This window comes from Pan paniscus, chromosome 10, assembly GCF_029289425.2.
Source record: "Pan paniscus chromosome 10, NHGRI_mPanPan1-v2.0_pri, whole genome shotgun sequence".
Classification (NCBI taxonomy): domain Eukaryota; kingdom Metazoa; phylum Chordata; class Mammalia; order Primates; family Hominidae; genus Pan; species Pan paniscus.
In genome coordinates, this window is record NC_073259.2 from 9,842,873 (window position 1) to 9,870,601 (window position 27,729).

General features: G+C 44.7%; 3 protein-coding genes and 1 long non-coding RNA gene across 4 annotated transcripts in view; 2 read left to right on the top strand and 2 right to left on the bottom strand.

Annotated features, from left to right (window-relative positions):
• The window catches only part of CCND2 (cyclin D2), a 31,664-nt gene extending 25,991 nt beyond the window's left edge, over nucleotides 1-5,673 (top strand). The window contains exon 5 of the mRNA XM_003820341.6: nucleotides 169-5,673. Within this exon, the coding sequence (XP_003820389.1) occupies nucleotides 169-318 (150 nt within the window). The 3' untranslated portion in view covers nucleotides 319-5,673. The remainder of the gene's footprint in view (nucleotides 1-168) is intronic.
• On the bottom strand, nucleotides 1,654-17,964 carry LOC129393471 (uncharacterized). The gene is made up of 2 exons (XR_008620338.2): nucleotides 17,659-17,964; nucleotides 1,654-10,947 (listed from the first exon to the last, which is right to left on the bottom strand). It is a non-coding gene; the product is annotated as an uncharacterized LOC129393471 (long non-coding RNA).
• The window catches only part of TIGAR (TP53 induced glycolysis regulatory phosphatase), a 32,226-nt gene continuing 22,457 nt past the window's right edge, over nucleotides 17,961-27,729 (top strand). The window contains exon 1 of the mRNA XM_003820340.6: nucleotides 17,961-18,192. Coding sequence (XP_003820388.1) covers nucleotides 18,161-18,192 — 32 coding nt within the window. The 5' untranslated portion in view covers nucleotides 17,961-18,160. The remainder of the gene's footprint in view (nucleotides 18,193-27,729) is intronic.
• Nucleotides 18,199-27,555, bottom strand: LOC100990512 (small ribosomal subunit protein uS19-like). Its single transcript, XM_055095266.2, has 2 exons — nucleotides 20,893-27,555; nucleotides 18,199-20,796 (listed from the first exon to the last, which is right to left on the bottom strand). Exon 1 carries the CDS (start codon nucleotides 21,718-21,720, stop codon nucleotides 21,286-21,288), a length of 435 nt encoding a protein of 144 aa, XP_054951241.1. The 5' UTR covers nucleotides 21,721-27,555; the 3' UTR covers nucleotides 18,199-20,796; nucleotides 20,893-21,285.

Sequence of the window (27,729 nt, forward strand, 5' to 3'; positions counted from 1 at the left end):
AGTAGTGAGGTTCCTTGGCACTTGAAGAACATCCCTCCTTTACTTCACATTTATTTCTACTGGAAACTAGCACAGACTTATGCAAGCTAAATTACGCATGTTTTCTCCGTAGGATGCTCTATGTCCTGTTCCTCTTACTAACAACTCTGGTCTGGACCATTGTTCTAGGATTGTCTCAAAGCTTGCCAGGAGCAGATTGAGGCGGTGCTCCTCAATAGCCTGCAGCAGTACCGTCAGGACCAACGTGACGGATCCAAGTCGGAGGATGAACTGGACCAAGCCAGCACCCCTACAGACGTGCGGGATATCGACCTGTGAGGATGCCAGTTGGGCCGAAAGAGAGAGACGCGTCCATAATCTGGTCTCTTCTTCTTTCTGGTTGTTTTTGTTCTTTGTGTTTTAGGGTGAAACTTAAAAAAAAAATTCTGCCCCCACCTAGATCATATTTAAAGATCTTTTAGAAGTGAGAGAAAAAGGTCCTACGAAAACGGAATAATAAAAAGCATTTGGTGCCTATTTGAAGTACAGCATAAGGGAATCCCTTGTATATGCGAAGTTATTGTTTGGTTATGTAAAAGTAATAGTAAAATGCTTACAGGAAAACCTGCAGAGTAGTTAGAGAATATGTATGCCTGCAATATGGGAACAAATTAGAGGAGACTTTTTTTTTTCATGTTATGAGCTAGCACATACACCCCCTTGTAGTATAATTTCAAGGAACTGTGTACGCCATTTATGGCATGATTAGATTGCAAAGCAATGAACTCAAGAAGGAATTGAAATAAGGAGGGACATGATGGGGAAGGAGTACGAAACAATCTCTCAACATGATTGAACCATTTGGGATGGAGAAGCACCTTTGCTCTCAGCCACCTGTTACTAAGTCAGGAGTGTAGTTGGATCTCTACATTAATGTCCTCTTGCTGTCTACAGTAGCTGCTACCTAAAAAAAGATGTTTTATTTTGCCAGTTGGACACAGGTGATTGGCTCCTGGGTTTCATGTTCTGTGACATCCTGCTTCTTCTTCCAAATGCAGTTCATTGCAGACACCACCATATTGCTATCTAATGGGGAAATGTAGCTACGGGCCGTAACCAAAACTCACATGAAACGGAGGCAGATGGAGACCAAGGGTGGGATCCAGAATGGAATCTTTTCTGTTATTGTATTTAAAAGGGTAATGTGGCCTTGGCATTTCTTCTTAGAAAAAAACTAATTTTTGGTGCTGATTGGCATGTCTGGTTCACAGTTTAGCATTGTTATAAACCATTCCATTCGAAAAGCACTTTGAAAAATTGTTCCCGAGCGATAGATGGGATGGTTTATGCAAGTCATGCTGAATACTCCTCCCCTCTTCTCTTTTGCCCCCTCCCTTCCTGCCCCCAGTCTGGGTTACTCTTCGCTTCTGGTATCTGGCGTTCTTTGGTACACAGTTCTGGTGTTCCTACCAGGACTCAAGAGACACCCCTTCCTGCTGACATTCCCATCACAACATTCCTCAGACAAGCCTGTAAACTAAAATCTGTTACCATTCTGATGGCACAGAAGGATCTTAATTCCCATCTCTATACTTCTCCTTTGGACATGGAAAGAAAAGTTATTGCTGGTGCAAAGATAGATGGCTGAACATCAGGGTGTGGCATTTTGTTCCCTTTTCCGTTTTTTTTTTTAATTGTTGTTGTTAATTTTATTGCAAAGTTGTATTCAGCGTACTTGAATTTTTCTTCCTCTCCACTTCTTAGAGGCATTCAGTTAGCAAAGAGGTTGGAGCAACAACTTTTTTTTTTTTTTTGCACAATTGTAATTGACAGGTAATGAAGCTATTTGTTAAAATATTTGCCTTTTTAAGTAAAAAAGAAAAATCAGAACAGGGCTATTTGAAGAATTATTTTATACACAGATTCTGCCTTGTTTCATAGTATGAGGGTTGAAGACGGAAAACAATCTAAGGGTCTCTCATTTTTTTCATTTTGTTTTGTTCAGTTTGGTTTTTTTTTTTTTTTGCGCTGCTAAGAAGCTAAAGTCATCCATCCTTATTCACATTGACAGTACCTAGCTGTAATGTTTCACAGAGTGTGCTGCTATTTTATAAACATTTTTATAATATATTATTTTACTGCTTAAATTCCAAGTCCTGAAGTAGATGGTTGAGATATGAGTTCTTCGTACTGGAAAAGCCCTTCCGTAGTTTGTTTTCTTCTGGTAGCATATTCATGGTTGTTGTTTTTTTTTTTCTTTTTTTGTTTTTTGGTTTTTTTTTTTTTTCCTCTGATCACATTCTTCAAAGACGGAGTATTCTTTACCTCAGGTTTACTGGACAAAATCAATAACTACAAAAGGCAATGATTCACGCTTTTGTTTTCATAATACCTCACAACCGTACAGTTTCTGCTTGGGAGCCCATTCGCATGAGGAACACAGAAGCAGTGTGAGCAGGGCTGACTCCCTCTCAGGTGGAAGGCAGGGTGGTCTCACTCCCAGGGACCTTGTTGGTCATGGAGGCCATCGGGCTCCCAGTTAGGCCCTGGTATCCTCATCATGATGGAAAAAATACATTGAACCAAGGGATCCTCCCTCCCCTTCAAGGCAGACGTTCAGTACAAACATTTATGCAGTAGGCTCAGATGTCGTAATTTGCACTTAGGTACCAGGTATCAGGAAACAGACTATAAAAAGAATTCCACCAGGCTGTTTGGAGATCCTCATCTTGGAGCTTTTTCAAAAGCGGGGCTTCATCTGCAAAGGGCCCTTTCATCTTGAAGTTTTTCCCCTCCGTCTTTCCCCTCCCCTGGCATGGACACCTTGTGTTTAGGATCATCTCTGCAGGTTTCCTAGGTCTGAATCTGCGAGTAGATGAACCTGCAGCAAGCAGCGTTTATGGTGCTTCCTTCTCCCTCCTCTGTCTCAAACTGCGCAGGCAAGCACTATGCAAGCCCAGGCCCTCTGCTAAGTGGTACTAAACGGTCGGGTTTTCAATCACACTGAATTGGCAGGATAAGAAAAATAGGTCAGATAAGTATGGGATGATAGTTGAAGGGAGGTGAAGAGGCTGCTTCTCTACAGAGGTGAAATTCCAGATGAGTCAGTCTCTTGGGAAGTGTGTTTAGAAGGGTTCAGGACTTTGTGAGTTAGCATGACCCTAAAATTCTAGGGGATTTCTGGTGGGACAATGGGTGGTGAATTCTGAAGTTTTGGAGAGGAAAGTGGAGCAGCCAGCAAGTTAGCTAGCCAGAGTTTTCTCAAGAGCCAGCTTTGCTCAGCACACTCTCCTGGGCCCCAAGGAGTCCCACGGAATGGGGGAAGCGGGAACCCTGGAGTTCTTGGGAATCTTGGAGCCTAAAGAGAAACCGAGGTGCAAATTCATTTCATGGCGACTGACCCTTGAGCTTAAACAGAAGCAGCAAATGAAAGAACCGGACAAATCAGGAAGGGCACAAGCCTACCCGACTATTTACAGTCTGTAACTTTCCACTCTTCCTGTGGTCCCGAGGCCCCTGGGTCCTTCTAGCTTTTCTCTTTCCCATCCTTGGGGCCTTGTGTGATGATGGGTGTGGGGCTGCCGATGGGAAGGTCGGGGGTTGTTAGGCTTTTCTGCCTGCTCCTGCTTAGACACGAGAAGGAATCCTGGATTTTGCCGTCTCCTCAGCTCTTAGTCTCTTTGGTAGGAGTTGTGTTGCAGAGGAGCTCTCCCCCTTGGATTTGAACTTGCTCTTTTCGTTGTTGTTGTTGTTCTTTCTCTTCTTTTTCTTACCTCCCACTAAAGGGGTTCCAAATTATCCTGGTCTTTTTCTACCTTGTTGTGTTTCTATCTCGTCTTTACTTCCATCTGTTTGCTTTTTTCTCCATCAGTGGGGGCCGAGTTGTTCCCCCAGCCTGCCAAATTTTGATCCTTCCCCTCTTTTGGCCAAATCCTAGGGGGAAGAAATCCTAGTATGCCAAAAATATATGCTAAGCATGATTAAACTCCATGCGGGTCCATAACAGCCAAGAAGCCTGCAGGAGAAAGCCAAGGGCAGTTCCCTCCGCAGAACACCCCATGCGTGCTGACAGGCGAGCTCCTTGAAGAAGGGGCTGTTCTTCCAGGAGGCCTTATTTTGAACTGCCTCAGGACCCCACTGGAGAGCACAGCATGCCTTACTACTGGGTCATCCTTGGTCTATGTGCTCTGTACTGGAGGCTCTGTTCTGCCTCTTATCAGCCAGGTCAGGGGCACACATGGCTTAAGTGACAAAGCCAGAGGAGAAGACAACCCTGACAGCATCACACTGCATCCCATTGCTAGCAGGATTGGCAACTCTTCAGACGGAGCTGCGCTTCCCTGCAGTCTAGCACCTCTAGGGCCTCTCCAGACTGTGCCCTGGTTGCTCTGGGACTGAAAGGTTACGAACATAAGGCAGGATCAGATGACTGTCTCCAAGAGGGCAGGGCAATTTTCTCTCCATGGGCCACAGGGGACAGGGCTGGGAGAAGAAATAGACTTGCACCTTATGTCATGTAAATAATTGATTTTCTAGTTCAAGAAGATAATATTGGTAGTGTGGGAATTGGAGGTAGGAAGGGGAGGAAGTCTGAGTAAGCCAGTTGGCTTCTAAGCCAAAAGGATTCCTCTTTGTTGATCTCTGAGACAGTCCAACCTTGAGAATAGCTTTAAAAGGGAAATTAATGCTGAGATGATAAAGTCCCCTTAAGCCAACACACCCTCTGTAGCTATAGAATGAGTGCAGGTTTCTATTGGTGTGGACTCAGAGCAGTTTACAAGAGCTGTTCATGCAGCCATCCATTTGTGCAAAATAGGGTAAGAAGATTCAAGAGGATATTTATTACTTCCTCATACCACATGGCTTTTGATGATTCTGGATTCTAAACAACCCAGAATGGTCATTTCAGGCACAACGATACTACATTCGTGTGTGTCTGCTTTTAAACTTGGCTGGGCTATCAGACCCTATTCTCGGCTCAGGTTTTGAGAAGCCATCAGCAAATGTGTACGTGCATGCTGTAGCTGCAGCCTGCATCCCTTCGCCTGCAGCCTACTTTGGGGAAATAAAGTGCCTTACTGACTGTAGCCATTACAGTATCCAATGTCTTTTGACAGGTGCCTGTCCTTGAAAAACAAAGTTTCTATTTTGATTTTTAATTGGTTTAGTTCTTAACTGCTGGCCAATTCTTACATCCCCAGCAAATCATCAGGCCATTGGATTTTTTCCATTATGTTAATTACCCTTATATCATGTACCTCAGATCTCTCTCTCTCTCTCTCTCCTCTCTCTCAGTTATATAGTTTCTTGTCTTGGACTTTTTTTTTTTTCTTTTCTTTTTCTTTTTTTTTTGCTTTAAAACAAGTGTGATGCCATATCAAGTCCATGTTATTCTCTCACAGTGTACTCTATAAGAGGTGTGGGTGTCTGTTTGGTCAGGATGTTAGAAAGTGCTGATAAGTAGCATGATCAGTGTATGCGGAAAGGTTTTTAGGAAGTATGGCAAAAATGTTGTATTGGCTATGATGGTGACATGATATAGTCAGCTGCCTTTTAAGAGGTCTTATCTGTTCAGTGTTAAGTGATTTAAAAAAACAATAACCTGTTTTCTGACTAGTTTAAAGATGGATTTGAAAATGGTTTTGAATGCAATTAGGTTATGCTATTTGGACAATAAACTCACCTTGACCTAAATTATCTGGCCGTTTTTGACTTATTTATAAACCAGCAGTCCTCAGAATGGAATACACTTGTCTCACGTCAGAACTGTTTCATGCCGCTGCAACATTTGGCAGTCGCATAAAAGACACATTCTAACCTGGAATGGAATCTACATGTGCCTCTGTGTTATGGCGGTACAAGTCATTGTTGACATTGCTAGGGGACGAGGGGTGCCCATGCAGCCAGCTTATAAGCTAGAAGCCTCAGTCCACCTTCAGAAGGTGGGTACATGACAGACACTATGACTGGTCCTCAGAGGATCGTCCCTGATTGTTGCCAGCTACTCATTCTGGGCTGTGAGGAAGCATCTCCTGGCATGAGAGGTACCAGAAGCCTGCGGTGCCATCTCCAGAGTCTAGGGAGTCTCTGGGAACCCTGCCCCTGCAGCTTTCCTGGCTCCTGCCTGCTGTTCTTCGTGGCTCCCACCTGATTTCTGATCCTTCCTGCACCCCTCTTCTGAGACACAGGCCACAACTACCTTTGCTGGAGTCTGGAGAAGCAGAGCCTGGGAATGGGATGTGACAGTCCCTGTACTGCTGAAATGAATTGCCAGGCCCTAGGCCCAGCTGCTCTTGGACCTTAGCTCAGACCAGCTTCTTTCCCAAGAGTGATGGGTGTGCAGAAGACAAGGGCCTAATGAACACTTTTTTGTGTGTTTTGTTTAGAAACAGGGTCTTGCTGTGTCCCCCAGGTTGGAGTGCAGTGGCACAATCCCAGCTTGCTGCAGCCTCAAACTCCTGGGCTCAAGCAATCCTCCTGCCTCAGCCTCCCAAGTAACTGGGATTACAGGCGCCCACCACCACGCCCAGTTAATTTTTTTATTTTTTGTACAGATTTTTTGTATAGCTTTGTTGCACAAGCTATAACAGACATTTTGATCTTACTGTAAAATTAATTTTTTCCAAAGTTCCTTGTCTGGAAGTCATCGAAGGCTGTTTTCCATTTTAATTCTGACCTGAGTTGTAAACAAGATTTAAAACTGGCCGTTGGGGAAGTCCAGATTAAGATATTCCAGGCTGATCTCAAGTAACTTCACTTAATAGGACTTTTAAGCTTACAAGGACCCTAGAAATTCCCCTTTGTTCCCATTCCCCTTGACATCCGCCATTCTTAGCGACAAATGGGGGTAACTTTTTTCTTGGGTTTCTGCCTAGTGAAGTCTGCTGGCCTCCTGGGAGTTTCAAGGGCCTCTGGTTGCCATTCTTAACCATCCTTGGAATTCTCTTTGGCATGACATAATGTCCAACTGGGTTCCTCTCCCTCCCTTTCCCTATCTTTTTGCTCTGTAGGATCAATGCTATATCTGTTTATAGCATGACAACTCCACTCCCTCTCTCAAATGCCACCCAGCAACACTGCTGGGCTTCCCCCATTCTGAACAATGGATGTTTTAAGGGCGGGAAGAGCAGATGAAGCACACAGCCGAGCAGTGAGAAATCTGACTGTCCCATCTACGCTCTTTCAGACCCAGATCATCTTATAACTGGAAAATCTCAAACTTGGAAGTGCCTTTCCTGAAAGTGGCCATTAAAAATGCAATGAAGACCTGGAAATCCCCGATCTTTTGTGCGTGTTCAAGGGAGTGCTTTTGTATCTCTAATGACTTTCTGAGATCTGGAGCTTTTATTTAGTATGCAGAGGTATCCCCAAAATTCACCTTCCCAGTTGGCTTAGCAGTAATACTGTCAAAATACTGACACGAAGCAAGTACTCACAAGCTGAATATTACACCAGATTACTTCCCTGCTCTTCTGGCAATTACAGCAACAGCAAAAATGCTGTGGACAGAGTAGGGAGATTCAGAGTATCAAGGTAAGCCTAGTACTCACAGCCGATGTGTATGTGGGGCCTGTACTGAGCCTTTAAGGAAAAGCACAGAAAAAAACAGGACACACAGGCCTATGAAATAGCAGAGAGAAACAACAGCAAATGCAAATGAATCTGGGGGAAAATCGATGCTAAGGTGTGGGAGGGGGCCCTTGCAGAGGAACAGGTTTCCTCAAGCAAGTGAGTTTTAGGAAAACACTTGTTAGGAAGATCATGTGGGTCAGCATAGTTTGGAAACGGAAACAGAGTGTGACCTTTTCCAAAAATAAAAGGGATGGGAAGTAATTTTTTTTTAAGTGAAGGGAAAATACTCCACACAATTTAATAGATTTTAAACAATATAAACACAGATGTTAGGCTTGTGAAACAGGATAAGCACAGCCACAAACATTGATTTGGGATTACCACCCACCTAATTTCTCATGAGGCTTAAAGAAAGAAGGCTGGAAGCTTCAATATGACTGGTGGCTCTCCTTGTCTTTGGGCTCTGGGGGCCTCCCCGTGCTGGAGGGGCGGATTCCATCCGCTCGGACCACAGGCTCAGTCAAACAGAACTGGGCGGCCTGAGAAAGCAAGACCAGCTCCCCTGCCTCTGTCTCATTGTCCCCCTGAAGCTTTGAGTTTATGCTTCAAGCTTTGAGTTTACTCATTATTACGGTTTCTTTCATGCTGATTCGCTCGGAGGACCCTGGCCCTTCTGCTGCGCTCACGCCACCGCTCTGGTAAATGACTGTCCGCATGGTTTCAACATACAGTTCTTCCTGCGAAGTCCACTAGGTGGTACTCATGCCACAGACAGGATCACTCACAAGGAAACCCAGAGCCAGCCAGGTGTAGGTTGCCTCTGCCCTGCAGGGAAGGGAACACCTCCCTCCAGCAGACAGCACTGGAGCAGCACCCCCGCCTCCGCCATCTCCCCAGGGCAGCCTGGGGAAGGAACGTCAGGCCTCTCCCGTCCGCACCTGGCGCAGTTCCCTCACCTGGTTCTCTCACTACCGCCACATCGTGACTCCATCTGGGGTGGCTGGTGCTGGTTCATCACCTTTCCTGACTCTTCAGTGACTAATCCAGAGATGGCACACTGGCAGCTTACAGACCAAATCCAGCCTGCAGACGTAATTAGCTTGACTCCCACAGTGATTGAAATTGTCTTGGATTTACTTGCCAATACAAGATGAGAGCTTTCACATAAAAGTCAGGATTGTAACGACTCTTGGGAGATTTAAGTCCTGGCAACCACAGGCCCGCGAGGCCGCGAGGGCTGCAGCTGAGTGTGACTGGCCCCTTTCTCTACCCCCTGCCCACCCCACAACCCACTGAACCCGCTGCTCTCTTTTACAGCGCCTGCCAGTCCGCTTAGGGCTTACAGCTCTGCAGCCCAATCTGTGTCTGTTTTGCCTCCCTGGCCAGGAAGGAGGACCCAGTAAGTCCCAAGTGGAGTCATCCTCCTCCAACCCTCTCCACCACAAACAGACCTGGAATACTTCTTTCAGTTTGTGGACCATAACCTCTCCTTCTCAGATGAAGAAAGACCGTACTGCCTCAGTAAGCATTAAGATCTCTTTATGTCTTTATGAGTTTTTAGTTGTCAGATTACCCCGGGGCTGGGCCAGATTTTTGAAATTCCTTTGAGATCCCAACATTCAGCCCCACGCCCAGGTCTGCAGGTAGGCCCAAATAAGGTGGGGTGGTAAAGATCTGCTTTTTGTTTTTTGGTTTTCTTTTCTTTTGTTTCTGGAGATAGGGTCTTCCTTTGTCTCTGAGGCTAGAGGGCAGTGGCGTGATCACAACTCACTGCAGCCTCAACTTCCCAGGCTCAAGTGAGCCTCCCACCTCAGCCTCCCAAGTAGCTGGGACAACAGGCATGCACCACTACGTCTAGATTGTTTTAAAAAATGTGTTATAGAAACAGGGTCTCACTATGTTGCCCTGGCTGCTCTCAAACTTTGGGCCTCAAAAGATCCTTCCCACCTCAGCCTCCCAAAGTGCTGGGTTACAGGTGTGAGCCACTGTGTCCAGACAGCTTTTCCTGCTTTTGTTTGTCTGGAGAGTCATTTTTAGTGCTCCTGGCACCATGCAGATTCCATGAGAAGACAAACCTGTGAGATTTCTATATTTGTTGAAAAAGTGCAAATCTCTGTGGCTATGTTTCGGTCAACCCATTCACTGAAAATCGCTACTCTTCATCATCCCCTTCCCACACAGGGCTCCTGGGCACTGCTCGTTTATTCAACAAATGAGGGCTGGGTACGTGCCTGGTGCTCCGTACGGGACCCCTCATTCAACAAATGTGTCTCAGTACTTGCTTTTCCAGGGATGAGATCTCTCCTCTCCTTGATCTCAAAGGCTAAAGACAGAGACAGATAAAAAGACAACTGCTACTTGGTGGTTGGCCCAGAATACAAATGCTCTATGCTCTGCTCTGGAATGCCCCCCGCTCTATGCTCTGCTCTGGAATGCCCCCCCGGCCACCCACTCGCTTTGTAAACTTGGGCTCATTACTTAGCCACCCAGTAACTCACAGTAAACTCAGTGACTTAGTTTTTTCATCTGTGAAATGGGGTTTTGTAGTTTTGAAAGAGCTTTCCACAAGCCTCTCCTATAATCCTTTTATAACTCTCTGGTGAATTTGGTACCTTGTTTTGTAGCTAAGTGAATGGAGGGTCACATGGCTCACTTGGCTTATCACAAAGAGTTAGGCTAGGACTGGATCCCAGATGTGTCTGAATTCAAATATCATGCATCTTCTGCTACATTGGGCTACTTTATTGATCCATATTTTGCTTACTGAGCATTGAGCTGAAAGAGTGAGACTTTTAGCCCAGTGTGGGTTGGAAGGTTGCAGGGGAGGGGGGGTTGGATGACGACATCACTTAGTGAAATCATCAGGGGATAGTTTTTTAATGAAGACAAAGTCAATGAAGAAAGTAAAGGGCCTTGTAATCTAAGGAGGAGTTTGTCAGTGAATGTATACCAAGGAAGTAGCCTTTTCTTTCCAGCGTCTTTGCCTTGCCCCTTGGCTGTTCTTCATGCTCATTCCATTCAGGTTATAAATGCGTTGCTCATAAACTCCTGGGAAGGAGCCATGGGTTCTGCTTTCCTCCCAAATCCCCAAACCTATGTCAATTAAAAAAAGAATCACGGCCAGGCGCAGTGGCTCATACCTGTAATCCCAGCACTCTGGGAGGCCGAGGTGGGCGGATCATGAGGTCAGGAGATCAAGACCATCCTGGCTAACATGGTGAAACCCCATGTCTACTAAAAATACAAAAAATTAGCTGGGCGTGGTGGCATGTGCCTGTAGTCTCAGCTACTCGGGAGGCTGAAGCAGGAGAATCACCCGAACCCAGGAGGCGGAGGTTGCATTGAGCCGAGATTGCGCCACTGCCCTCCAGCCCGGGTGACACAGCAAGATTCCATCTAAAAAACAAAAACAAAAACAAACAAACAAACGAAATCACATATCTAGTTTGTCCCTATTCTTCAGGGACCCACGAATATCTGTGTTATTATTATTTCTCCCCCAACGCTCCCTCCTTCCCCCACCAAGCCCAGAGAATCTCAGTCCAGAGGCAGGGAAGCCTTGCTTGTATCATCAGCCTCCCAAGCCTTTGCTATTTAAAGATTCCTTTTGTTATCCTATAGGAAGAGATATTCTTTTTCTTGGTTTTTCGTGGCCACCTTCCTTGCCCCGAAAAAAGGGACACTGGAGGAAGGGCCCAAAAACGTAGAGGAAAAATACCGTAGGAAAAAATGCTGATTAATATTTCCAAAAATATTATTTTACCGTGGATGCAATGGCCTGAGGCCCTGCAAGGGTGAATGCCACACTGAGGGTCACCCAGCAATGTACAGATGAACAATGAAGGACAACTGCTGGCCTCTGCAGGCTTCCATTCATTGCTCAGCTCTGTGAGCCTCTGGACATCTTGGTGAATACTCTCGGAAAATCTTGAAGCACCACAGGTTTTAAAAGCAGTCACTCACTTATGTTTTTCATATGTCACTGTAAACTCATCATGAAGGGACTATGGAAGATTTGCTTCCATATGGCACTGCCTAGGTATTAGGGCCAGGACACCTAGGATTTTAGGGCCTAGCGGTCTTCTCTTTTCCTTAGCATTCTGTCAGGGCTCTGGCAAGAACAAGAGGATTGGCCTTTCTAGCCGATGTCCCCCCCAGTGCTTGCTACTTGCCTGGAATATTACGGACTGTATCATACATTTCTGTATTACATACAATCATTGTGACAGAGTCAGGATGCTGTGGTGGAAAAAGGCTTAGGTAATAAGATGATCTGACTTTGAATCCCAGGGCTGCCACTTAGCTGTACAAGCTCTGAGTCTCTGCTATTCTTTTATAAAATCTCTCTGGATTATTAGAAGGATTAAATGAGGTAGTCTATGTAAAGTGCCTAATACATAGAAAGCTTTAACAAGAATCAGCTAGTCTGAACATATGCAAACACACCAAGGACTGTGTTCATTGCTTTTGAAGGCATTGTAGATGCAATGTTATTTTCCCAAAAAGTCAGGGGTGGAGGTGGATATGGGTTTTCTGTGGATCCTGATGAGACTACTATCAAGAGCACAGCAGTGAAACAAAGGCATTTACAACTCTCATAATATCCCCTTGGTGCTGCCGCCCTTCTTCCAAACAGCAGTGAACTTGGGCTTGGGGAGCGTTCTCTTCCCCACTAAGCAACAGGCTAACAGGCAAGGCATGAAAAGGGATTAGAGGATGCATGTATTCAAATAAAGGGGAGTTCCCCAGAAGCACGGCAGGCTGAGAAGGCATCTTTCGACTGTCCATCAGTAGGAAAGCTGTTTGACTGGCAGATATAATTTTTTTGGAACCAGCAATAATGGGGAGCTATTGGTGACAGATGTCAGATGTTGGCAGAGCAGCTGCCAACACAAGTCTCCCTCCACCTTCAGACATCAAGCTGATGGGGACTGGGAGTCCCTTCGCACTTGGGTCATTGGTCACATTATTATTTCTCAGTCGCTGGACAAAGCAGATGGTTTACCATGTATTTGTGATTTTCTGTTGGCCTAGAAATTCTGTTCTTCCATCAGGGTACAGCATGTAATCAATTATGACAGTGGGTGGTGCAAGAAAATCCCTGCCAGTAAAAGCCCAGGACTTTCTCTTTTATTAAGTCTGCATAAACCACTACAATTTCCAACTTCAAAGCAATAGAAGAAAAAAGCAAAGTAGTGGTGTTATAGATAACTTGGGTAATCACAAAAACCACAGTTCTCAGTTGGTCCCAAACACTCTCAGTCTGTACTATCTGATGTCAGTTTTGTCTGTCCATTTTTATTCTGAAACTTAAAATCCTCTTGTCTCTATTCTAGTAAGTCTTAATAATATACATATATTTTTAGACAGAGTCTTGCTCTGTCACCCAGTCTGGAGTGCAGTGGCACGATCTTGGCTCACTGTAACCTCCACCTTCCAGGTTCAAACAATTCTCCTGCCTCGGCCTCCGAAGTAGCTGGGACTATCATGCACAGCTAATTTTGTATTTTTAGTAGAGACAGGGGTTCGCCATGTTGGCCAGGTTGGTCTTAAACTCCTGACCTCAAGTGATCTGCCCGCCTTGGCCTCCCAAAGTGTGCTGGGATTACAGGCGTGAGCCACTGCGCCCTGCCTCTATTCTGGTAAGTCTTAGAGAGCTTTATCTTAGAATCATAAAGTGACCTAATTAAAAATAAACAGAACAAATACCAGGAACATACTACCCCTCAACTAAGGTTTAAAAAAAAAAAATTCTCAGCTGTATTCTATTACATAGTAAAAATAGTAAGTTGCCTTGCTTTAGTATGTATGAGTAGCCACATAGAACAGTTTATATGTTCTCCGTCACCCACCCTCTGGATAATTTTCTTTGTGAAAGACACCTTGCTTATTTGTATGCGTGTGTCTCAGGAAATAAATTCTTTAGTAATAGAGCAGAACAAGCATTTTTAACATGATAACTACCAACTAGAGAAACTCTTGACATAAATTACACGTTTTTTCTTGTCTTTTAAAAATATGTATGTATTTTTTCTTAAAAATCAGGCTCATAAATGAATGGGTTTCTGCTCTTTTTTCATTTAATCTCCTATCAGGGGAATGTTATCATACCATTAAATATTCTGTAAGAACATGATTTCTAGGGCTGGACACGGTGGCTCACATCTGTAATCCCAGCATTTTGGGAGGCCCAGGCAGGAGGATCACCTTAGGTCAGGAGTTTGAGACCAGCCTGGGCAACATGGTGAAACCCGATCTCTACTAAAAATACAAAAATCAGCTGGGTGTGGTGGCACATGCCTGTAATCCCAGCTATGTGGGAGCTGAGGCAGGAGAATTGCTTGAACCCTGGAGGCGGAGGTTGCAGTAAGCTGAGATGGCGCCACTGCACCCCAGCCTGGGTGACAGAGCAAGACTCCGTCTCAAAAAAAAAAAAACAAAAACAAAAAAAACCCATAGATTCTAATGAATTGTTTGGGCTCCTACAATATATCTAGTACTACTTGAGGCGCTGAAGACACAGAAGGGAACAAGCCAGTCCCCACGGTCAAGGAATACATATCCTGCTGAAGAAAGACAAGCAATGAACCTACAAAAATGTTCATAAATGATATAATTTCAGAATAAAATCAGATGATGGATAGTGACTGGGCAGCCTACTTTGCTTGAGGGAAGACCTCTTGAGAGTGGGACTTCTGAGTTGATACCTGAAGGCTGAGAAGGAGGCAGCCATGCAAATATCTTGGGAAAGAGCTCTGTGAGCAGAAGGAACAGAGAATGCAAAGATCCGGAGGTAGGAATGAGCATGACGTGGTCTACGAACAGAGAGAAGCCCTGACGGCTGGAGCTGGATGAGGAGGGACAGTGAAGAGAGAATTGTAACTGGAGGGCCAAGAGGGGCCATGCCACATACGCCTTGCAGGAGTTGGGACTTCATTCTAACTGCAATGAGAATTCAATAGAGAATTTTCCAGCAAGGGAGTGACACAATAGGGACATCTCTTCAATGGCTGAGTACCAGAGTAGAGGCAGCAGAGCTATGCCAACAGGCTATCACAGTAATCCAGACAAGAGGTGATGAAGGCTCAGCCTGGGACACAGTGAGACTCTAGAAGTGGTGGATTCAGGACATAATTTGGTGATAGACCCCATAAACTTTTTTTAAAGGTTTTGGATAGATAGCTTTTATCATTTATTTATTATTGAAGATATGTACGACACAATAAATAAGCTAGCTTCAGACGTATATATAGAACTCTGTATCCAATAATGAGCGAATCCACATTCTTCACAAGGACACACGAAACATTTCTGTGAAATGCCTGTGGACTAGTCCACAAAGCAAGTCTCCGTAAATTTCAAAAATGTATACCCTTGAAAATCTTTGAAGTCCTGGAGATTTAAGTCTGCAACTATCTTAGTCTTACTACCAAGAATAGCCCCTAAGGAAAAAAAAAAAAACCTTTCAATAAAAAAAAGATAAACAAGAAGAATATAAATTTCACAGACTCCAGCTAACCAGCTTTTGGTCACAATGTAATTAATTTCATTCTTAATGCATTGCTGAAAATATTTAAATGCCTGGGGAACTGGCTCCAACCCACAATCTCCTCCCCTACCCTACATTCCAAATAGATCAGGCATTTTACACTTGGCTCATCTTCAGTGAAGACAGTAATTAATCTTTATTTGAAAACAAGATTTGGGAGGCAGAGGCAGGCAGATCACCTGAGGTCAGGCGTTTGAGACCAGCTTGGCCAACATGGTGAAACCCCATTTCTACTAAAAATATAGAAAAACTAGCTGGGCGTGGTGGTGTGCACCTGTAATCCCAGCTACTCAGGAGGCTGGGGCAGAAGAATCGCTTGAACCTGGGAGGTGGAGTTTGCAGTGAGCTGAGATCACGCCACTGCACTCTAGCCTGGGTGACGGAGCAAGACTCTGTCTTAAAAAAAAAAAAAAAAAAAAAAAAAAGCAAGAAAACGAGTAAAATCCAGCACTCACTGCATTATTGAGCCTACAGAAATCTATGATGAATTTGACAGGGAATATTAGGATAGGTAAAGAATCAAGGGTTTCATGAGCAGTCAAGTGGAGGGTGTTACCATTTACTGAGATGAGAAAGACTTGAAGACCAGCTGTTTTTAGGGGTAAAAATGGAAGGTTCTGTGTGGATAAAGTTAGCTTGAGATGTCAACTATAGACCCAAGCGTAGATGTTGAGTAGGCAACTATAACAGATAAATGAATGAGGAGCTCAAGGGAAAGGCCAGGCTGGGGATATAACTAAGATCTATACACTGGATTAGATCATTACGAAGAGAGCCAAGGGCAGAATCCTCAATACTCCAACATGCACAGGGTTTATGGGATTGTCTACCCCCCAACAATTCATGTGTACCTCACGTTTCCCATCACCTCTGCAATTTGGTAGGGCCACGTGAGTGGCTCTGGACAATGAATGAAGGAAGCATCTAAGGACTGGTTCAAGACCCTCAACTATTCTCATCTCCTGTCTACCTTAGAATTGTTCAGAAGGCCAAATGTGATATTACATGTAAGACTGTTTTGAAATGTGTGCCTATGAATCTAAGTATCTCATTCATCTCTTCTCTAAACACATCTTTTCATATATAAGTGGGGGTTCAAGGAAACAAATGCATTATGAAATACAAGAATTTAGGTAACAGTGCATGGAAGACAATGTCACCTAGCTAACATTATTGTTACTTGTGTCACATTGCTAGGTACTGCTATCCCAGTTTACCTGTCACAAAACCGAGGGTTAGAGAAGTTAATGTTATAAATAAACTTTCAGTGCCGCAAAAGAAACAGCACTCGAATATAAAATTTTCTTTTTCATTCTCAGCAAGGCAAGGTACTTCTATAGAAGGGTGCGTCCTTACAGATGGAGCAATGGTGAGCGCACACTTGGACAAGGGAAGGGAAGGGGTTCTTATCCCTGACGCAGGTGGCCCCTGCTGCTGTGTAGTGCCCGACCGCACAGGCTAAACTAATTCCGATTGGCTAATTTAAAGAGAGTGATGGGGGTGAGTGGTTTGGCGGGAAAAACAGTTATGACAGAGCAGGTAATCTGAGTCAGGGTGGCGTAGGTAATGGGAAGGAGTCAGGGTGGCGTAGGTAATGGGAAGGAGTCAGGGTGGCGTAGGTAATGGGAAGGAGTCAGGGTGGAGTAGGTAATGGGAAGGAGTCAGAGTGCAGCAGGTAATCGAAAAAGGTTGTGGCCGGGCGCGGTGGCTCACGCCTGTAATCCCACCACTTTGGGAGGTCGAGGCGGGCGGATCACGAGGTCAGGAGATCGAGACCATCCTGGCTAACACGGTGAAACCCTGTCTCTACTAAAAATACAAAAAATTAGCCGGGCGTGGTGGCTGGCGCCTGTAGTCCCAGCTACTCGGGAGGCTGAGGCAGGAGAATGGCGTGAACCCGGGAGGCGGAGCTTGCAGTGAGCCGAGATCGCGCCACTGCACTCCAGCCTGGGTGACAGAGCCAGACTCCATCTCAAAAAATAAATAAATAAATAAATAAAAAAGAGAAGGTTGCTTTAGGAGGAAGTTAAGTTTAAAAGTAAAAAGCAAAGAATTGAACATACTGACATATTGATTCTTTGAAAAGAAATTTAGAACTCATATCTAACATTAAGTAACTCCCTCAACGTTCTGAAGGCTATTAAAGAGAAATTATTCATCTGAGGCTTGTTAAAAACGGCAAGACTTTACTCAAGACTACTGCAATAGGTGAGAGACTGAATTCGACTCTAGAATACAACCGGGACCAGTGGAGATTTATAGCCAGGGGGCGGGATGGAAGGGATGAAAGAGAAGATGGGAAATTACCAGAACGTGGTAAGCTATCTGGGGGAGGGGGAGGAGGAACTTTACTAGATATCAAGGGCCTTAGAAGAGAGCATCAAGAGTGAGGTCTCTCTTGATAAACAGGCTTAGCAGGATTCTTTGGTAAAACCGGGCTCAGCAGGCCGAGGATGCCGTCTAGTATAGAAAAGGCCTCAAAGGAGCCCGACTAAAGTTTGGTCAAGGAGGGCGTCTGTCCCGGCGGAGTTGGGGTGGGTGGGTCTAAGTCTACAGACCTGGCCGACGCTACGTCCCTAAGGTTAGGGACTAACAGACCTCATAGAACACAGTCTGTTGGTCGCTGTACACCCGTGAGGGATTCATCACAGTGGCCAGCTATAAGACGAACGGTTGCATTCCAGCCTCAATCGCAACAACCACAAATCAGTGCGCCGGCTTCCTTATCTGCCCCGAACGCAGGCTGCCGGCTATCGAGGGAAGGAATCCTACCGCGGACTCCGCGGGCGGGGCCTCCCGCACCTGCCGCGCGCCAATCACAGGCCGGCGCGCGGGGGCGCAAGCGCCGCAGCCCTGGGCGGGGCCTCCGTGGCTCCCTCATCTCCCCCGCCCCGTCGGCCTCGCCCGGCCCTGAGTGGCCTTCGGGGATGACGTGCGAGGCCGCCTCGGCCTATGGCGGCGGAGCCGGCCGGCTGCTTGGCGGAAGTGGTGTGGGGGAGGTAGCCCGCAGTGCAGGGGCAGCGCGGCGCGGGGCCACTGACGGGACGCGGCTCCGGGAACATGGCTCGCTTCGCTCTGACTGTTGTCCGGCAGTGAGTATGGCTGTGGCAGGATGCCTTTCTCTCTCTCTTCCTTGAGTGTGTTGGAGCGGGTGAAGGGAAAACGGGTCTACCACCCTCTCCCCTCCCTGCTCGCTGCAGCCCGGGAGGGCTGGCTTGGAAGCGCTTTTTCCGGGGCGCTTGCCCTGGGGCCGTCCCATGTCGCCCCTCCTCTCACCCCAGCAGCCCCGAGGGACGACGGCAGGTCTTAGATAGCTTCGTCCCGTGTTTCAGATAAAGTGAGGCCCGGAGGAGCAAGGGATCGGGGTTCGTAGGCACTTGGTGGCTGCACCAAAAACGGTGCGAGACATGTCCACAGACTTGTCTGGGTACCGATTTTGCTCCCCAGCAGATTGCAAAGAGTTTGCAGAATTGCTCGTCCATGGCTGATGTTTTTGATGCCGGCTGCCTTCCGCTATCCTCTCTGTTTCTGAGGTTCCCCCTCGTTTCCCCAGGCAGTCAGCCCCCCAGGCACATCTATGAGACTTCTTTCTTTTCCCCAAAGGTTACAGTTCTGGGAGAGAAAAGAGGATCACAGCTCTGATCTCAGCAGACCGTATCTTCCCAAATAAATGTTTTTATTATCATAACATTACACGGAGCTGAATGCCGATAGGTCTTTATGTCTCTTATCTTTTCTTACCAACATGTATTTGCCAAGTGTTAACGGGAGGTGAAAATCAGGGTAGTTAAGAGCACAGATTTTTCTTTTTGTGTGTGTGTGAGATGGAGCCTCGCTCTGTCACCCAGGCTGGAGTGCAGTGGTGCTATCTCTGCTCACTGCAACCTCCCGCCTCCGGGGTTCAAGCGATTCTCCTGCTTCAGCCTCCCGAGTAGCTGGGATTACAGGCATGCGCCACCACGCCCGGCTAATTTTTGTATTTTTAGTAGAGACAGGGTTTCGCCATGTTGGTCAGGCAGGTCTGGAACTCCTGACCTTAAGTGATCCGACTACCTCGGCCTCGCAAAGTGTTGGGATTACAGGCATGAGCCACCGCTCCCTGCTAAGAGCACAGATTTTTCAGGCAAGGTAGACCTCGGTTGGAGTCTGTTCTCCAGCTAAGAGCCAGGTAGCCTGGACTTAAGTTTCCTGATATGCAAATGATAGTGCGTATCTCACTACTTTAATGCGAGAATTAAATGGGGGACAGGTAAAGTGTATGATGCAACAGGGAAAGAAATATATCTGAGAAATAACTTCTATAAAGAAAGCTCCAATAAAAGTGCAGTTGATTCCCAAATACGAACGTATAGTTCAGCACACCAGCATTTTGAGTAGGTACTGGGTGCCAGTAGACTGGATCATACAGATAAATAACATACCATTTCTGCATTCATGGAGCTCACAAAGGACATTAATATGATTTAACTTTGTCAATTCACTTTAACAGCTATCTTTTCTGGCCTGTCCTTCCTTTATAAGAAAGATAATCTTAAGAATCCTCTAAAATTGTCTGTTTAGGATTAGCAGGATTTTAATGGCTACCTTAGAAATCTAGTTCCTCACTATCTCTTCTCCCACCCCTCTCGGTTGTATAGAATGCCTTGGGAGAATTCTTAACTTACTAAAGGTCACACAGCTAATTGGTAGCAGAACAGGAACTAGAGGCCTGATCACCCTTTCTTCCAATGTTAGTGCACTTTCTAGACGCCTGACCCAGCCAGCCCAGTGTCATATTTATAATTGAAACTCAGACCATCAAGGTGGTTCACCCCTGTAATCCTAGCACGTTGGGGGGCGGAAGTGGGTGGATCCCTTGAGCACAGGAGTTTAAGACCAGCCTGGGCAACATGGTGAAACCTCCTCTCTACAAAAAAAAAAAAAAAAAAAAAAAAGCTGGCTGTGGTGGTGCATGCCTGTGAACCTAGCTAATAGGGAGGCTGAGGCAGGAAGATCACTTGGATCATGTGAGCCTGGGAAGTGAGGGCTGTAGTGAGCTGTGATTGGGCCACTGCACCCCAGCCGAAGCGACACAGTGGGACCCTGTCTCAAAAAGAAAAAAAAGAAAACTCAGAAGTTGTAGAATATTTGGGGTAAGGCAACCCCTAAAAAGTAAGATGATTCCTATTTAGATTCCTAATAGACAATAGTCATATAAATGTGGATTTTATTCCCTTTCTGCTGCTTAAAAAGGGTTTGATTCCGGAGGCCCTCATAGGAATCATTTAAAAAATAAGTCTTAATAAATGATTATTTGCCAGGCACTGTTGTAATTAAAATCTGACAGTTTAGTGAGTTAAGGACTGATATCCTCATTTTTCACGTGAGGCAGCTGAGACAGAGACGTCTTGTAACTTGCTTAAAGTCACATGGCAAGTCGAGGAAGTAGGAGTTTAACCAAAGCAACTTTACCACTCACCGTCTTGTTTCCTACTTAATTTGTTAAAACCCGGTATTTGTAGATTACTTGAACATCACCAGCCATTTTTGAGGCTACTTTTTAGTCTCTTAATATAATTGTGTGGAGTTATGACAATAGTTTATTTTGTTCTGTTTTATGTGTAGGCAGATGGAGTGAGAGGGCTGGTTCAATGCTTTCCGGTCTGGATCCTCCTGCTTCTTGCCTTCAGAGTTCTCAAAACCAAAACCTGGTGATTCTTTCAGGAAAAGAAGTGATTTTTAAATTTGACTCATTATCACCATAGTTAAATGTAATGACTTTTTGAAGAGTTAGATAATTTTATTGGACTTACCTCTTCAGATAATGCAAAAAAATCTTTAAAGCAATTTAAGTTCAACAGAACCTGTTAGGAATCTTGTGCTGTTCCTGTATGTGGCTTATCTTTCTTCATACTTTGAAATGAAAGTACCAGTGTGTATCATTTCTGGAACAGACTGCCCAAGATTCCAGAATTCAAGTCTATCATCATTGTCAGACTATAACTTCTCATGAGCTTATGGCACAGCATTGTTGAAAACTCCAACACGTGTAGGTTGGCATTACCATCACCTATCCAGCACTACTGAAGGGTCTGGTTCCTTGAAATGTTGTAGGTGTTTGCAGTGAGTCCCCGGCAAAACCATCCATTTAACTTCCTTTTTTTTTTTTTTTTTTGGAGATATGTGTGCCTTTATTAGCTGAGCCACTACTTGAGGGGGATGAAGCGGGAGGAGTGGGTGGCCCCGATGCCGGGCCGGCAGTGCTTCACCAGCTTATAGGTGATGGAGAACTCGCCCAGGTAGTGACCGATCATCTCCGGCTTGATCTCCACCTGGTTGAAGGTCTTGCCGTTGTAGACGCCCACCATGCTGCCCACCATCTTGGGCAGGATGATCATGTCCCGCAGGTGCGCCTTCACCACTTCCGGCTTCTCCATGGGCGGTGCCTCCTTCTTGGCCTTGCGCAGGCGCTTCAGCAGCGAGTGCTGTTTCCGCCGCAGGCCCGGGTTCGCTTGCCGCCGCTGGCACGCACTGTACAGCTGCGTCAGCTGCTCGCAGGACACGTCCAGCGGCTGGTGCAAGTCTGTCCCGCGGTAGGTGAGTTTGCGGAAGGTCCGCTTCTTCTGCTGTACCTCGGCCATCTTGTCGGATCCTCAGAAAAGTTCACTTCCATTTTTAGGCAGCTCGTAAAGCTTTAAAATTTTTTGGAAAACTAAATTTAATATACTTTTAATGATTTAAAAATGAATTAGTAAAGTTTAGTAAAGTTTTTTTGTTTTTGCTTTTTTTTTTTTTGACGAAACGGAATTTCACTCTTGTTACCCAGGTTGGAGTGCAATGGCATGATCTCCGCTCGCCACAACCTCCGCCTCCCGGGTTCAAGCGATTCTCCTGCTTCAGCCTCCGGAGTAGCTGGGATTACAGGCATGTGCCACCACGCCTGGCTACTTTTGTACTTTTAGTAGAGATGGGGTTTCTCCATTTTGGTCAGGCTGGTCTCGAACTCCCGACCTCAGGTGATCCGCCCGCCTCGGCCTCCCAAAGTGTTGGGATTACAGGCGTGAGCCACCCCACCTGGCCGAATTAGTAAAGTTACTGATAGCAAAACTGATTTGTTTTTCTTACTGTACTTTTATTGGCAGTTACTTTTTGTGTAATGCTAATAATTGTTCTGTATATTAATAAAGCAAGCAAAATACTATTAGGTCATCTGTAATTTAGTACTTTTATAAAGCTAATACTTTTATAAAATTTTAATGTTTTATAAAAGTATAAAGGTACCTTGTACAGATACTTTATAAAGATCAAAGACAGCCGAAAGTCCTGCAATCCCAGCACTTTGGGAGGCCAAGGCGGGTGGATCACCTGAGGCCGGGAGTTCAAGACCAGCCTGGTCAACATGGTGAAACCCCGTCTCTACTAAAAATACAAAAAATTAGCTGGGCGTAGTGGCATGCGCCTGTAATCCCAGCTACTCGGGAGGCTGAGGCAGGAGAATCTCTTGAACCCGGGAGGTAGAGGTTGCAGTGAGCCCAGATTGTGCCGTTGCACTCCAGCCTGGGCAACAAGAGTAAAACTCGTCTCAAAAAAAAAAAAAAAAAAAGACCACCAAAAGTCTTGTGTTACTAGCTCTTGAAATCTTCTATATTTGCAAATGAATGTATTAGTGTAAAGGAATTAGGACTAAGCTGTATTCGTGATATCAGGTGAGGGTTTACATTTTCATTTACACTAAAGAACAGCTTTCCCATGATTTGTCCCTCCTTTGTAGCACGCTGAGTATTGTGTGTTGAATTTGAATTCCTTAAATGGAATTAAGGGAAATTGAGGTTTCTGTATGATTTTTGAAGAAATGCTGCAGCGTATAAATCCAGGCTAACAAGATACAATGTCTTTTAAGAACTGTGAGATAACCTACAAAATGAATGATGTATATTTATAGGGCCTATAAATGGCTGATCCTAAGACTTAACATCTTGGCAGAAGCACTTGGATTCCTGCAGAGTCAGGTTTCTGTTTTGGAAATGGACCACACTGCAGATTTTGAAAATGAGTGGTGTTATTCCTGACTCCTTCAAAATATATCCCTCTGACCTTTCAGCTCCGTTCACCTTCTCTGCTGCTATCACAAGTCAGACTTGGTTAAGGGAAATAGATTAATAGTAAAACTGTTTTAGCCATCAACTTTCCTTTCCCATTCCCCAAACGTACTAATTAAACAGTTACTTCAAGGATTTATATAAACCTCTTAATAAAGCTGATAAAAGCTGTACAACTAAATATTTATGAAAGCTTTTGGAAAAAAATCTATTTTTGGATTCCTACTCTTTAATATTTATAAAGTGATTTGAACGCAAAAATGCCAAATAGAACTAAACTGAATGCTGTGATTGTTAATAATACTATTGAGTCTACAGCAGCCTCTGTTGATATATGGCTAAATGAGTCCTTCATTATATCACAGTGGTTATGCTGCTTTCACTGAAAATCGTTAGGTGGTGGGGCAGTACTTTTATGAAACTATCAAATTTCTGGGATTCCATTTTTTATAAAATGACATTTTGACAGTGTAAACCTTTATTTTAATTTGAATCTTTCATTATGTACTTTGATTAAATAAAAATGCTGAGTTACTCTTCAGCAAGTATACAAAAAGTAATCATCTCTGCCAAATTTCTGTGATTTGTAAATTCTGAGTTTTTTTGGTGGCTCTTGCATGATTTCTTGGTTGGCAAATTATTAAATTTCTTCTCACCCCTCATTTCAAAATGAGGGTGCTTCTTTGGCTTTGGCTGGAAATTGTGTTAGCAACCTATAAAAAGAAAAACTTTAGACAAATTAGACTTAGTTTATTTGAGCAAAGAAATGATTCATAAATCAGGCAGCACCTGAACCAGTAAAGCTTCAGAGTGCTCACCCAGTGACATAGGCAGGCAGTATTTATAGACAGAGAAAGGAAGTGTCATGGCCAGGCGCGGTAGCTCGCACCTATAATCCCAGCACTTTGGGAGGCCGAGGCAGGAGGATCACCTTAGGTCAGGAGTTAGAGACCAGCCTGGCCAACATGGTGAAACCATGTCTCTACTAAACATACAAAAATTAGCTGGGCTTGGTGGCGCTTGCCTGTAATCCCAGCTATTTGAGAGGCTGAAGCAGGAGAATCGCTTGAATCCTGGAGTTGGAGATTGCAGTGAGCCGAGATCACACCACTGCACTCCAGCCTGGGCTGCAGAGTGAGACCCCATCTCAGAAAAAAAAAAAAAAAAAAAAGAAAGAAAGGATGTGACACCTAGAGATAGCCTGATTGGTTACAGCTCCGCTTTGCCTTATTAGGACATGTCTGAGCAGTTTGCAGCCCATAATTGGCTGAAAGCTCAGCTGCCATGCATGGTTGGCTGAGACTTGGTTTTTATTACAGGAATATACTCTCAAATTATGATGTAGTTTGTGTGCATATTAAGTTAGGTGACAGCTCCCTAGGCATGGAGGCAGTTTTAGGCCAGGTTTAATTTAAGGGCTATAAGCCACTGTCTAGTGAGGATGTTACTTGTTTTGTTTTGTTTTTGAGGGCACAATCTCGGCTCACTGCAGCCTCCGCCTCCTGGGTTCAAGCGATTCTTCTGCCTCAGCCTCCCGAGTCGCTGGGACTACAGGCACACGCCACCACGCCCAGCTAATTTTTGTATTTTTGGTAGAGACAGGGTTTCACCATATTGGCCAGGCTGGTCTCAAACTCCTGACCTCATGATCCGCCTGCTTCGGCCTCCCAAAGTGCTGGGATTACAGGCATGAGCCACCGCGCCCAGCCGAGGATGTTACTTATATTGAAATAACAGATATTTTATTCTTGGTCTCAGCAAGATTTTGAGGCTGAGACAGGAAGTGAATCCAATACATGGTAACTATTTTCTAGATTAAAAATGACAGGTTCCCCATGTTTGCCCTGAATGCTTCTGCTTTATCCATCTGAATGGTAGAGGCTAATATCCTCTTTCATGCCCATTTTATAAGATTCTGAATGAATTTTGGAGTGTAGGAAATCTTTTTTTTTGAGACGAGGTCTTGCTTTTGTCGCCCAGGCTGGAGTGCAATGGCATGATCTTGGCTCACTGCAACCTCCACCTCCTGGGTTCAAGTCATTCTCCTGCCTCAGCCTCCCGAATAGCTGGGATTACAGGTGCCTGCCACCACGCCTGGCTAATTTTTGTATTTTTAGTAGACACAGGGTTCTACCATGTTGGCCAGGATGGTCTTGAACTCCTGACCTCAGGTGATCTGCCCTCCTTGGCCTCCCAAAGTGCTGGGATTACAGGCATGAGCCACTGCACGTGGCCTAGGAAATCTTTTATTAATATTAACAACAATGATAATGGCAAATCAGTGCTGTTGGTTTTTTACCAAGGTATAAATAGTTCCATGTATTTTTTTTTTTTTTTTTTTTTTGGAGACAGAGTCTTGCTCTGTTGCCCAGGCTGAAGTGCAGTGGCATGATCTTGGCTCACTGCAACCTCCACCTCCCAGGTTCAAGCGATTCTTCTGCCTCAGCCTCCCGAGTAGCTGGGACTACAGGCACTCACCACCATGCCTGGCTAATTTTTGTATTTTTATCAGAGACGGAGTTTCACCTTGTTGGCCAGGCTGGTCCCGAACTCCTGACCTCGTGATCTGCCCACCTCGGCCTCCCAAAGTGCTGGGATTACAGGCGTGAGCCACCGTGCCCGGCCAGTTCTGTGTAATTTTATTTCTTTATCATACGTTTATTTTTTAAGCTAATGCATCTACATATTACAAATCAAAACAATTCTCCGTAGTCTTCCTATTCTTCCCCCAACCAATAGGTGACCACATTTATTAGTTTCATATTTATCCTTCCATTGTTTCTTTGTGCAGATCCAGATGTTTATTTCCCTCCTTTCTAAAAGGGTAGCTTTCTTTTTATATTATTCTATACCCTGCTTTTTCTACTTAATCATATATCTTGGTGAGCATTCCATATCTTTACATATAATCTCTCTCTTTAAAGGACACATTTACATAGGATTCCATTAGGTAGATATGTCACTGTTTATTTGTTAATATAAATAATGGTTATTCTGGCCATAGTTAAGGAATGAGTTATGGACATTTGGGTTGTTTATAATCTGTTGCTACTAGAAATAATACTGTAGCTGATGATCTTTTTTTTTTTTTTTTTTTTGTGAGACAGGGTCTTGCTCTCTCACCCATACTGGATTGCAGTGGTGTGATTGCAGCTCACTGCAACCTCTGCCTCCCGGGTTTAAACAATTCTCGTGCCTCAGTCTCCCGAGTAGCTGGGATTACAGACGCCCGCCACCACGCCTGGCTAAATTTTGTATTTTTAGTAGAGATGGGGTTTCATCATCTCGGCCATGCTGGGCTTGAACTCCTGACATCGTGATCTACCCACCTCGGACTCCCAATGTGCTGGAATTACGGGCATGAGCCACCACGTCTGGCCACAAATAATCTTTTAAATATGAGTGAATTCAGTTATTCCCAGTAATTGGGTTATTGGATAAAAGGGTAAACAGATTTGTCATTTTGATAGGTATTTCCAGATGACCCTCCCTAGGTAAAAGTACATTCACTGAAGTTCTGTCATTTCCCAGCATTTTCTCCAGGCCCTGGGCATGTTGAGGGTATGCAATCCCTGCTTGTGCCTTAAGGAACTGGAGCCAGGATAGACACAGAGCTAAAAAGTCAATTAGCACACAGATGAAAACTTATGTTGGTAGTGCCAGGGGACCATGGGAGTATAGAGTGTGGGTATTAAATAGAGTGGGTAGATGGGGAATGGTACTGGGGAGGGAGACTACCTAAAAGAACCAGTCTTGTGTTGGGTCTTAAAGAACATTCATATTGGCCAAATCCAGCAATCTGTATCTTGGCAGAGGTTGGCATACAGCTGTTTTTGTAAACAAGCGGCAAGATTCCAGGCTGAGGCCTGAGTTTGTGATTCTGACTTCCAGGTCTGGTAGATTTTTTTTCTAGATCTGAGTAAATCAGTCCTATGTGACATTTTAATTATTATGAACTAGTGCTTCACTTAAAAACAATGGAGCGATCATTTTCCATCGAAATCAAGGAAATGCAAGTTAAAATTAAAGTGAGATGAATTGTTCAGGTACCAGATTGGTACAAATTGAAGAAACCTTCCATCACTGAATCTTGTTGAGGGTGGTACACCACACTACAGGGTGGTGTAACCTGCTGTGACACTGGCATTACCTAATAAAGCTGGTATTTGCATACCTTATGGCCCAGCAATTCTAGTGGTAGGTTGGGTCAGCAAACATTTAATTAGTGCTCAAAGAAATTTCAGCTGAATTCTCTTTGATTCTACTTTTCATGTATTTGAAAGTTGCATTATTGTTAACCTATCCTGCTGTCTGTCCAGTCTTGCCCATGCACTTCCCGCCCTTTTCCCCCTCCAGCCTCAGTAACCCCACTTATTTTCTGACAAAGTTTCCAGTTCTTTTACCCTTCCGGTTGGTTCAGATTGCTTTGATTTGTTTTGGTATTTTAGTTTTTAAAAGTGTAGTACTCAAACCTCAGTTCAGTATGCAGTTAGTTGGTCTGCGAGATAGCTGTCAGTACTACAAAAAATAACTGCTGAAGACCTAGGAACT